General features: G+C 31.1%; 3 protein-coding genes across 5 annotated transcripts in view; 1 reads left to right on the forward strand and 2 right to left on the reverse strand.

The window, feature by feature from the left end:
- LOC111684046 (protein takeout) overlaps positions 1-1095 on the forward strand; it is a 6084-nt gene extending 4989 nt beyond the window's left edge. The window contains exons 2-3 of the mRNA XM_023446163.2: positions 241-615; positions 674-1095. Coding sequence (XP_023301931.2) covers positions 241-615; positions 674-975 — 677 coding nt within the window. The 3' untranslated portion in view covers positions 976-1095. The remainder of the gene's footprint in view (positions 1-240; positions 616-673) is intronic.
- A 1639-nt stretch (positions 1096-2734) lies between these two features.
- On the reverse strand, positions 2735-5432 carry LOC111684049 (protein takeout). The gene is made up of 4 exons (XM_023446167.2): positions 5210-5432; positions 3437-3677; positions 3184-3370; positions 2735-3121 (listed from the first exon to the last, which is right to left on the reverse strand). Exons 1-4 carry the CDS (start codon positions 5313-5315, stop codon positions 2879-2881), a joined length of 777 nt encoding a protein of 258 aa, XP_023301935.1. The 5' UTR covers positions 5316-5432; the 3' UTR covers positions 2735-2878.
- Positions 5433-9285: 3853 nt separating this feature from the next.
- LOC111684048 (GATA-binding factor A) overlaps positions 9286-13182 on the reverse strand; it is a 59993-nt gene continuing 56096 nt past the window's right edge. For 2 of the 3 annotated variants that reach the window (XM_046949043.1, XM_046949041.1), the window contains exons 2-4: positions 12040-12714; positions 10390-10621; positions 9286-10320 (exon numbers count right to left, since the gene is read on the reverse strand). In XM_046949043.1, the coding sequence (XP_046804999.1) occupies positions 9524-10320; positions 10390-10621; positions 12040-12672 (1662 nt within the window). In that variant the 5' untranslated portion in view covers positions 12673-12714 and the 3' untranslated portion in view covers positions 9286-9523. The remainder of the gene's footprint in view (positions 10321-10389; positions 10622-12039; positions 12715-13182) is intronic. The other variant, XM_046949042.1, reaches the window with a different exon arrangement.

Raw genomic sequence — 13182 nt, forward strand, 5'->3', positions numbered from 1 at the left:
AGATAGATAGATAGATAGATAGATAGATAGATAGATAGATAGATAGATAGATAGATAGATAGATAGATATATAGATATATAGATATATAGATAAATAGATAGATAGATTATAGATTATAGACCCCTGAGAATTCAATTGATATGACAATTGAAAGTGTGTCTTGAAGTTTTCTTTTTATAAGGAATCATTTTTTTTTTTCATTTAATATCTATACTAATCTACTATTTTCCTTACATTAGCATCCTTCGTCAAAATTTGTCATCGTAATGATCCAAATCTAAATAAATGTGCTCGCAGTGCATTAAATTCGCTCAAGGATCGCTTACAGGATGGTATACCGGAATTACATATACCGGCTACAGAACCATTAGTAATACCCGAAATTAAAATGAATCAAGACACAGGAGCGGTTTATGTCAAATCGACCTATAAAAATATACACATTTATGGTTTATCGAATTTCACCATTAAATCGTTAAATATTGAACCGTCTAAAATGAAATTCACTACTACTTTGATGTTTTCGAATATAACAATTAATGCTGATTATGAAATTGATGGTAAAATAATGATGATGCCATTATCGGGTTCGGGTCCTTGTAATGCAAATTTCAGTAAGTATCAATTTGATAGTATTGATAATGATCGCTAATAGTATGTTTTCGTTTATAGGTGATGTTGCTTTGACTACCGTTATATTGGGTGAACGTCAAAAGAAAAATGGTCGTAATTATTTGAAAATAAAAGATATAAAAGTTAACTACGATGTGGGTAAAGTGAAATTAAATTTAAATGATTTATTCAATGGTGACAATGATTTGGGTGATCGTATGAATTCATTTTTAAATGAAAATTGGGATTCTTTGTCGGAGGAATTAAGACCTCTATTGGAGAAGGCCTTAACCGAGGTGGTCCAGTCTTCGACTGATAAACTTTTTAAAACTTATAGTTATGATGACTTGTTGCCATTGTAAGACTTAAAATGTGTTTTTTTCGAAGTGATCAAGCAGTCATTATAGAAAGATAAAATTATTATTCATAATTTCACAAATATTTATATTTTTAACATCTATTTATTATCATTTTATACAAATATTTATAATAAACTAATATTTAATAATTTAAGAGAAGTTTATCCTTGATTTATAAAAATTTAAGATTATTTATAGACCTAAACTAAGTATGTTTTCAGATCTTTGATCAATCGATCTTTGGCTCTTTAGGGATACATGATTTTAATTGAGTTTGTTTAAAGATCTTACATCGAATATTAATTGAAAATAAGATGATTGGTGGAAGAACGTCTCGAATTACTATAAATTACAGTGATATATTTGGAATTGATTATACGTGTTTCATAATGACGTTTAGAAAATTAAGAGAATAATTCAGGATCTGTAATCAAACCCTTACTGATAGATAAGGGGTGAATTGATTTTATGATTCCGTTTGTAACACAAAAAAATTTTGGTTTAAACTCCACTATAGAATGTCCTTATTATGTTCCATGTCCAACCGTTTGTTAAAAACACGATAAATGTTAGTTGTTTGATATTGAAAATGGACAATATCGATCAACGATTCCAATTAGCCATCATACAAATGGTAAACTGTTTTCGATCCAGTTAGTCAGTTAGGCGCCACTATTAGAATATGTCATAACTCATAACTACGAAATTTTAATCATACAAATGGTCCCTCTTGTAAACTGTTTTCAAACTAGTTAATCAGTAAGGCGACTAACAGAAATTTATCCCTCTAAGCTTTATGAAGATCATTCTATAATTGACCCTATCCCCCATATAAGGCGACTATTAGAATATGCCTTTAAGGGTCATTATGACGATAATGTTCAACATTAATATGATGCAAACCTAAACTTTCTTCCAAGCATTATGAGGATTGGACATTATTGATCTATTTTCTCATATAAAACTCTTTTCAGAAATTTATTTTCACGCTCTTTTTATACCCCTCACTTACGTAAGAAGGGTATATATAAGTTTGTCATTCCGTTTGTAATTTCTATAATATAATTTTCCGATCCCATAAAGTATATATATTCTGCATCCTTATAGACAGCGGAGTAGATTAAGCCATGTCCGTCTGTCTGTCTGTTTAAATCAGTTTTTAGAGGTCCCCAGATATCGGCGAGATCCGAATCTTCTATAATTCAGTTAGACATGCTTTCGATAAGATCGCTATTTAAAATCAGCAAAATCGGTCTATAAACAACGGAGATATGAGCAAAAATCCGAGACAACCTCTGAAAATTTGATAAAAAAGCCACATTTTTTTCATGCTTTGTTAAAAAAGCAACAACAACACTGTGATTTGGATAAAGATGTACATGTACGTGTGGAGATGTATTTGATTTTATTCAGCTGTGTTTTTTTTTTGTATGTTTGGATGCTGTTTTGTTCTCACGAAGGAGATGGGTATAACAAGAACAAGGAGATAAAGCAGTAATATGTTGGTAATACATATCATATTTGTTTGAGGGTGGCAATACAGTTTGACGGTGGTATTACAGTACAACGGTTAAATTTCTTTCTGCTACAGTTTATATTTGTTTGTGTGTATGTTATGTGTGACATGTGTGCAGAGATACAAAATAAATAAGAACTGTTTTTTAAAACAAACTTGGTGAAGAGTATATAAGATTCGGCACAGCCGAATATAGAAATTTTTCTTGTTTAAATATTATTTTATAAGGTTTACCTTACACAAATCAAACTCTATTTCAATTTGTTATTATTTTATTTTCCACAATTTATTATAAAATTAATCTAAATTCTATACAAACATATTAATAAAACTAAAATAAATACAACAAAATATTAAATTACAAAATTATTATAACAACAACATCAACGATTAAACTAACCACAATTTTAAAGGCATTTTCGAGAATACATTATTCCATAAGCCATGAAATATATCGGCTAAACCTTTTTCTAAATCTGGTCTCAATTCCGAAATAACCTCATTACCGTTTTGATTAAGAAATGCATTAATGGAAGCGGCCAAAATGTCATTGCCATTGAAAAGATTCTTAAGGTGAATACGCATATTGCCCACATTAAAGGTTACTTTCATATCATCAATGTGTATAATTTCCTGAAATTGAAAAGAAAAAAATTAAACCAAAATTCGTATAAACGGTTATTGCTTCCACTTACTTCTGGAGAATTTCTCAAACTTATACGTGTATAAACAGCTGTTTTGACATCTTTTAAGGCTAAATTTACATCACCATTACCGATAAGTGGCAATAATAAAATATGACCATTTAAATTATATTTGGCTTTAATGCGCAGAATTGGTATTTCCAATTCAAAATTAAGTATTTTCTTTTCCAAATCGAGACTGTTTGGGGTAAAAAAAATTAAATTTTAACTTTTATCCGTAGTTATATAGAAAAAAATAACATACACTGCTCGTTTCACTGTGGCATTTGAAGGTCCACTCACGATCAGGTTTTGAAAACCTCCGGCTAATATTAAATTTCCACTGCCCTTTTTCACGGACACCTGATCAATGTGTAGCGGTTCAAATCCTCTTACACCAATTTCTGGTATACCGGCTGCCAATGCCGGAAAACAACCCTCAAACATTTTGCGGAAACATTTGTTTTCATTAGGATTGTTTCGGGGACAGATTTTTAACCAATTAGCTGAAATGAAAGACAATAGATTAAAATAATTTGCTATATCAGGGATATAAAATTAAAAATATTACATACATGGTACTAACACATTACAAAAAGAGTACTTTTTTAGTTTTAAGCTTTAGTTTAGATTATAAACTAAAGTATAGCTAACTAGTCTGTAGGATAGCCTATAGACTAGACTATAGAACAGACTATATAGATAGATAGATAGATAGATAGATAGATAGATAGATAGATAGATAGATAGATAGATAGATATATAGATAGATAGATAGATAGATAGATAGATAGATAGATAGATAGATAGATAGATAGATAGATAGATAGATAGATAGACCATTGACTGAACCATAGACTAGACTATAGACTAGACTATAGACTAGAATATAGACAAGACTATAGACTAGACTTTAGATTAGACTATAGACTGGACTATAGATTAGACTATAGACTGGACTCAGACTAGTCTATAAACTAGTCTATACTATAGAGTTTTCATTATAGACTATACTATAAACTATAATAAAGACGAAAAAATAAACTGAACTATTTACTAGACTATAGACTAAACTATAAACTATACTGTAGACTAAAATATAGACTGTACTGAGTTTAAACTATCAACTAGACTATCTACCACCTCGATAACAATCTTGACGCGATGTGGTGGCTTAGCGTTGACTGTGGTTCTCTGACATGCTGGTGAACTCTGTTGGACTTTCCCGCATGACATCGAACTTAAAAGCCTGCATGAATAAAGGTTATCCCACAATCCCTATTTCCTGTTTTAATCCCCTCTTATTCCCACTATCCTTGGTAGCAGTGCCGCTTCTTTGGCTCATCGTCGTTAACACGATGCTCATTGAACTGAACAACAGAGGGATAAAAGTTGTTGCTTATGCGGACGATGTTGTGATATTAGTATCAGGAATGTTCCTAGACGTGATTAGTGATATCATGTCTAACGCTTTGGTGCTACTCGATAAATGGGCCACAGACAGCGGCCTAGGATTAAACCCAAAGCAAGACAGAATTGGTACTATTCACGACAAAGACAAAGATTCCAAGCTTCAACTTGCCGCGGTTAAAAAACTACGAAATATCGTTAAAGAATAATGCCAAATATCTAGGAATTATTCTAGACTCCAAATTATCATGGAAACTCAACATCCTACATAGAGTCAAGAAGGCAACGGTTGCCAACTACACCTGTCGTTAGATGTTTAAAATGAAATGGGGACTTAGTCGCAACATAGTTAAATGGATGTTCACTGCTATAGTACGTCTTATTCTTACATATGGATCTTTTGTATGGTGGACTTCAACTAAGAAGAAATATGTTGTAGATCAGCTATACAAAGTTCTGAGATCAGCATGTATTGAGATAACAGATGCTCTAACAACTAGCCAATGTTCGCAATGTTCGTAATGTAATTTTCAATTACAATATAATAACACAAATTTCATAACCAACGAAATACTTTTTGTTAAATTTTATTATCCTGTATTAATATTTTTCAACATTAATTCCTTACGTTTTTCTTTGAGTTGTGGTTTATCATTTTTAATTTCACGTGTATACGACGTTACTGTTGTTATGAAAACTGCTACTAAAGTAAATAATTTATAAGAAAAAAACATTTTTTTTTTAAACTTTAAAGGATTTTCAAAAAGAATTTTACAAAAGTTATTTTTTTTTTTTAAATTTTAACCGCCACTTATAACCGTTGTCTTTCACGTTACAAACTTAAATGTTTTCTGCAGTATTTTCGACAAAATATCTTTGCATTATCAAGAGTTATTGTATCTGCAAGTGCGCCAAAACCGGTCAAAGACTCTAACCCAAACTGTTGGTTATTATGGGTTTTTAATCTGTTTCTCTGCATCAATGATGTTAATATGCAATAATAGTATTTTTTTTTGTTTGCTGTGTATTTTGTTGTTTGTGGTAATTGTGTATTATTGTTGGTTTGCGTGTTTGTTTATTTTCTGTTATAAGTTTTTATACTACCCTACAGTTGTTAGTTAGTCAGCGTTTGTGCTGACCATTGGATTACAATACTGATCTGAATCGTTTAATGGGGTTTCGTTTGAAACGGAAGATAATTAAATGAAATTTTTTGTAGGAATAACTAACTAAGGAACAAACCAACTGACTAAGTTTTATATCTAGTTAATGTTTTTATTAACTAGACTGTAAGATCAATTATGTTTAAAATACACTATGGTGAAGGGTATATAAGATTCGGCACAGCCGAATATAGCACTCTTACTTGTTTATATCTTTAAATGATATTTTGTCTGTATACCCTATTGTAGGTCATATGAGTAGGATTAAATTGAACTTTTTATGAATTTAAATATTAATTTAATACTAAGTTAATTTAACACATATTATACCTATTTTTAAAATATGAATAAAAGACATGGAAATTTAAAGATGGATCACTAAATTAGTTGAAATCCTTTACATGATGTGATCAGATAGGTAAGGTAGGCAACTTTGGGATCTTAATTCCAGAACAATACGCTCTAAGATCATTAGGATGGGAGGGTAACGAAGCGTAATCCCTAAAAACATCTGGGGAAATGAATCTATCTATATGAATATAGTTTTAACTTAAAGTCTGGTTGGTTACTTTTCATAGTTTCACATAGAAAGTTGATTAAAATGGGGTTCTCTTATCATCAAAATATAAACATATCAACTTGCTCGGTCCACTATTGTTGTTAGTTACACTTGAGGGAGTCTACAATATTTATTTATGTGTGACATTTCTTTCTGGGAAAAGAGAATGGAGGAGACCAGAACCTCCCCAACCGACTGATTGCTAGCACAATCAATGGCTCCCGCTAGTCACTCTCTTCTCTGTAGCATCTTCCGTTAATATTTAATAATATCCAGGAACTTCTCATCGTAGGATGTCATGTTCATTACATATCTCCGTTATTTATGGATCGATTTTGCTGATTTTAAATAGCGATTTTCCCGAAAGCATGTCTAACAGAATTATTGAAGATTCGGATCTCGCCAATATCTGGGGTCCTCTAAAAACTGATTTCAACAAACAGACAGACGGACATAGCTTAATATACTCCGCTATCTATAAGGATCCAGAATATATATACTTTTTGGGGTCGGAAAATTATATTATAGAAAAATACAAACGGAATGACAAACTTATATATATATACCCTTCTCACAAAGGTGAAGGTTTTAAAAATTAACTAAAAAATTTTGAAAATTCTAACCACAATAGTTTTCCAGATTAACAATATGTTACATATGAGAAATGCCAAGAAAATTATTGCAAGATCGCCAATTTATATCTATCTATGAAAAATTGGAATTATGTAACAGTTTTCAAGATATACGATATTTTTATTTAATTCATATATGTGGTGGCCGCCATTAAGAGTCTTTACCGATCCTATAAAGTATATATATTCTGGATCCTTATAGACAGCGGAGTCGATTAAGCCATGTCTGTCTGACTGTCCGTCTGTCTGTTGAAATCAATTTTAAAGGGAATGCAAAATATCATTTTTTTTTTATTTTTTCTTTTACATTATTTTATGTTCTTTTTTTCTGGTTCACTCAAAAAAATACTCCATTCAAGTGAATAATATTTTTTTGTTTCTTTCTTTACCTTCTTTGTTTATTGGAAATCAATTAAAAAAGAGAGAGAGAGAGAGAGTAAAATATTGGAAAGGAATTTTAACTGAACAAATTGTATCTTTTGTAATTTTATTTCAATATTTTTTTTTATACCCTTCACTTTCGTGAGAAGGGTATATATAAGTTTGTCATTCCGTTTGTAATTTCTATAATATAATTTTCCGACCCTATAAAGTATATATATTTTTGATCCTTATAGATAGCGGAGTCGATTAAGCCATGTCCGTCTGTCTGTCTGTCTGTCTGTCTGTCTGTCTGTTGAAATCAGTTTTTAGAGGACCCCAGATATCGGCGATGTCTGAATCTTCAATAATTCTATTAGACATGCTTTCGAGAAGATCGCTATTTAAAATCAGCAAAATCGGTCGGTAAATAACGGAGATATGAGCAAAAATCCGAGACAACCTCTGAAAATTTCATCAAAAATTGTTAAAAAAGCAACAAAATCACTGTTATCTATCTATCTATCTATCTATCTATCTATCTATCTATCTATCTATCTATCTATCTATCTATCTATCTATCTATCTATCTATCTATCTATCTATTTATCTATCTAATTAAAGTTATTTAAATAAATTTGATATCTATTATGTCAGATACCGGTATCACTTAATGGAAATGAAAACTATTGATATATTTAAAATAAAGCTATCTTTTATACACAATACTGAAATTTTGTGTAGAAAAATGTTCCATATGTCTTTGCCTTCGCTAAAGCATTGATGTATAACTCTACTGGTGACTTTTTATTTAGGTGTTTGCCTCTGCTAAGTTGAATTCAACACATCACTATGAATTTTGAAAATCTCTGAACCTAATACATAGTTATCGAAATTTCATCAGATGACATCACTATTTTGTAAAGTTTGTTCGATATCCAACCGAAATTATTTCTGTTTATATTTTGTTTTTAGTTGGTTGCCTTATGGAAATCAATTTAATTGTATTGTCTGACAAAAATATCGATTTATGTGTTTGAGCTACTAACTCTCTATTATATTTTTAAAGGTTTATGTCTGTACTAAATCATAATACACATTTATATAATCATAAAAGAGGGCGCTTATGCTTTTTTATATAGTCAAACCAGGGTTTGTATTGCTTGCTTTAAATTAGCAATTGCACTAAATAAATGTACAAAATATTTCGCTGCACCACTTCAGCTAATTCCCGTATTGTTTGGCTTTGCTGCTTGTCTTGTTCTCATAATTTTAGTTAAGCAGAGATTAGAAAGCAGAAAATAGTGAAGCAAATACAAACCCTAAATAAAATATTTTGTAACCATCATTAGACAATCTACAATTTTTATGATTAAGTAGGAAATACAATCCAATGAGTAAGAATTACGGCTTTGACTCGTAACACGTAACATGGCCCGAGAACAATGTGTATCTATGTATATCGATGCTACTATAATGAAATATTCTTTATTAGGCTATTTTCATTCAATTTATTGAAATATATAATAACTTTATAATTTTTTTTTTTATTTGTTTAAATTTAAAATTTTACACTTTAAAAATTGTAACTAATATTTTTATAATTATCAATATAACTAATAAAATAACTAAATAAATTGATTTCTTTTCATTTTCGATTTGTAATAAGGCACTTTTTTATTTAAATTGCCATATTATTAATATTTATATAATTTAAATTTAAAATTTGTTAAAATAACTAAAAAAATTACGCAATACTTTGTACAATAAAAACAGAATAAAATGCACTCGTTATAAGAGAGGAGGGATAAAAATAATAATAATTATAATTAATATTTAATACTTATTATTTAAATTAGTAGTATATGAATGTATTTACAAAAAAGTATCAGAAATAATTATAAAAATGTCTAATATAATAATGAAATAATAATAAAGAAAAAACAATAACTAAATTACGATAGAAATATTTAAAACTAAATTATTGCAATTAATTTTTTTATAGTTCTTTTTGTTGTTAAAATAATTTAAATTTAAGTCTTTTTTTGTATGTGTGTGTGTGTAAAATTATATAAAAAGAGACGATTATGAAGGGTATTTAAGGTGATTAGATTTCTCTTTTTTCCCGAAACTCTCACAATTGATTTTCAATAATACACTTTTAGATATAAGAGATCCTGTAAACTCTATCACTGTAATCTCTGTAATACTGTTAAGGTTATGAAGTTTTAAGAGGTGGCCATTAGTTTGGCTGCCTGTATAACATTGTGCTGATGATGATATACACCGGCCATATCCGAAGCAGTAGCACCATGCATGCCCGATGAAGAACCGGTAGAACCACCTAAGGCTCCAAACGAAGAACCGAAGTAGCAATTATTAACATAATCATAGTTGGTGGCATTTGTTTCGGATTTAACACTATAACCACCTAAACTGCCACCACTACTCGCTGAGGTGGGTACATGTTGCGACAACGAAGGTGAGTGATGATGATGATGGTGATGAGCTGCCGAGGCAGCATGATGAGCGGCAGCTGCTGCATGATGATGGTGATGTAAATGATGGGCATGATAATTGGAGCCGGCTGAACTGGAAGGTGATAAACCATTTGATAGAGCATTACTGGAGCCCAATAGATGTTCATATTTTTGTGTACCAAAAGCTGAACCCGACAACTGTGAATGACTCAAATTACTTTGGGCGGCTAGAGCTGAAGGTGAATACAAGTTATTACTGTGTGATGTATTGCCATTTGTTGTGGAGGTATTGGTAGAGGAACCTATGTGGGCGGAGGTGGTGTGTGAGCTCACGTTATTTAATAACCTCGTCTGTTGGGCAGAAGTATGTGGCAAATGCATATGATGGCTTAAAGAACTATGTAAGGCAGATGTAGCAGAACCCAGGCTTAAATTATGCAAGGCCGATGATGAGCTAGCCGATTTGACAGCTAAATCATTTTGTAGTTTTGAAGCTAATGAACCGGGAAGACTATGTCGTTCTAAGCCTAAAGAAGGTTTAAGATCTGTAAGTGAAAATTGGTATTATTAGTTTTTTTTCTTTATTTAAATTACTTGTAAATGAGAAAACTTACCGTCATCTTTGATCTCTTTGCCATTTTCGGTAGTACTGCCCGATTTTTTGGGTTTCCTTTTTCTTGTCTGTATGCCATCTTTACGCATGGCTAAGGGTCTATTAACACCGTGCAATTTGAAATATAAGCCGCAGGCATTACATACAGGTTCTCCTTCATTGTTACGTCTCCATAGTGTTGTGGTACGTGTACCGCAATTGGTGCAGCATAAACCTAAGCGACGAGTGGCGGTCTGGAATAAATAGAAAATAATTTTAATAAATAAAAGTTATACAAATTGAAATCTTCAAATTGAACATTTTGAAACTTGCTTTGTTGATAAAAACTCTAAAAAAAACTTTCCTAAGAAGTGAAGGTTATAAAATGGGACGGACTTTAATCTTAAACTAAGAAAAGTTAGTGTAAGCAATCTCTTTTAAAGACATTGTAGCTACAGTTTTGTGAAAAATGGAAATGATTACAGTAGGAATTATGAAAATGCATTCATATTTTGTGAAAATGAAGAAGAGATTGGTTATGATCACACAATATGGTAAAGGTGAATATAGATTGTGGATATTTTTCCATTTAAATCAAATTTTTGAATATAAAAAAGTGTTCACAGATAATGAACTTTTGGTCAATTGGTATTTTAAGTCGATTTTTAAGAAACTACAAAACAAAGTGATCATAGACGATATTTTCGTCAATTGATATAAACAGATTTTCAGTTTTAATTTAAAGGATTAAACTCGATTTTAATAATAACAGTTATCGTTTTTTTACACTGACATCAAGATTCTTTTTATCAATAAGAAAACAAAATTTTAGTAAATTTTTAAGAAACTACAGCCGAACATTAAAAATGATCATATATCACAGTTGATCTTTTTGTGGACTAGAAGTCTTTATTTATGCAACTACAGCGGATTTTTTTATTGAAAATATGAAAGATCCTAGATGATCGTATTTTAGAAATGATCACATATCGCGTTCTTTTCGTTACAGCAGCTGATTTTATGGAAATGATTTTCATATTTTAGAAGTAATTACAGATCATGATTATTTCTTCAATTAGATTTCAACAAAATCTCTAGTCGATATTTTTTAAAACTAAATTCAATTTTATTGAAAGTATTCATACATTCAGAAGGTCTTTTTGTGGACTGTATATTAGTTTCAGTGGACACAAATGATAGTATTTTAGAAGTGATTACAGATCGCCGTATTTTTGTTATAGCAGCAGATTTTATGGATTGTATAGATAGAAATATAATTTGCAGTCGATTCTAGGAAAATCAATATTTATCATTATTGAGCGATTAAGTGATCGTTATCAATAGACTTAAAGAGTTTAGATTCCGATGTACTCTTCACTCAGGAGAAAAATCTGGATTTAGTGCTTTCGTATAAAAATACAAGTGATCTTCTCAAAAACTGAGGAACTTAACACGGATTCTAATATAATTTTACACAACATTTTGATGAACAAACTGTCATGATCACTTTCTTACTCTTTGATACAACGATTGAGCGTGAAAATTAGATGAGAACTCTGATAGTTTATAAATCGTCATTGATGTTTTACTATATTTTAATTTACTCAATTAAGTTTCAAAATATTCTTAATAAAATTTAGTTAAAATTATTAAAAAAAAAAACAACACTCACTGCACTCACCAATCGCTTGCTTGGCTTGATCAACGGCCTATTCATGCCATTCATTTTATGATACAATCCGCAAGCGTTACACAAATAATGACCGGTACCGTCTCGCCTCCATAGTGGGGTGCTAATGGCACCACAATTTACACATTCTCTACCCTCACCAAATTGAAAATCTATAGCACTATCATAGGGTGAAGAACGTTGAAAACCGGTGGGATCATAGGCCGCTCTCCACGAACCCATCATAACAGCATTCTGTGTATAGAATTGTGGAGGTAATTGGGCATGAGCAGTACCAAAACTATCCGATGTCCAGGCATTCTGAGCAGCAGCAGTACCAAAATGAGCAGCAACATGTTGATATTGACTATTGGTTAGGGCTCTATTTGAGGGAACATAGACGGGAGCACTGACGGTAGCAGCTGCTGCGGCAGCCTGCTGATGATACGAACTGACCCCAGAGCCACTGGTGCTGCCGCTTAAATCAGGATAACCGGCTGAGGAATGATACATTTTAGCAGTGTACGAGGAGAAATCCTGTTGATGTTCCAAATTACCCACCGACGAATGTCTTTGGCCCAGAGCTAGTTGATAATTGGCCGACACAGAGTTGGGCGAAGCTAAATCCTGATGCATAAGAGATATATCAGCTGAAGATGAATGTTGATCGGAGTTTGACTGTAAATAAACGAAAAATATATAATAATAAATTAATAAAACTTGTAGTTAAAGGGTTAGCCTAACTTAAATCTGATTGGCCTACTTAAAGATAAAGGTTTACACCCTTTTTTTAATTGCTTTTGTTTTTTTTTTTAAGTTTTATATTTGTTTTTGAGTTTTGTTATACAACAATTTAATGCTGCCATTACTTTCCATTAAGGCCCATCCCATTATAACGTTTATCTGCCGTGGAAATACGCATGCTTTCTTTTGTATTGTATGTATATACAATATCCACTATCGCCATCACCATCATTTTCATCTTCTTCATAACCACCATCAAAACATTTGGACGTCATGTAGATACGCTTACAACAAACAATTTAAAGCCTTCCATAAATTCTTTTCAAATAAAACTCAATTTTTAATGGCGTTTTTGCACGTTACATTTTCTTTTCTTTTTTTCTTAATTTTTTTACTTTGTAC

Source organism: Lucilia cuprina, chromosome 4, assembly GCF_022045245.1.
Source record: "Lucilia cuprina isolate Lc7/37 chromosome 4, ASM2204524v1, whole genome shotgun sequence".
In the NCBI taxonomy this organism is placed as follows: Eukaryota; Metazoa; Arthropoda; class Insecta; order Diptera; family Calliphoridae; genus Lucilia; species Lucilia cuprina.

Coding starts and splice junctions, on each gene's coding strand:
- LOC111684049 (XM_023446167.2), bottom strand. CDS start 5,315: ATGTTTTTTTCTTATAAATTATTTACTTTAGTAGCAGTTTTCATAACA. Junction 3,371..3,436: donor GCCACAGTGAAACGAGCAGT/GTATGTTATTTT, acceptor TACCCCAAACAG/TCTCGATTTGGAAAAGAAAA. Junction 3,122..3,183: donor GTTTGAGAAATTCTCCAGAA/GTAAGTGGAAGC, acceptor TTTCAATTTCAG/GAAATTATACACATTGATGA.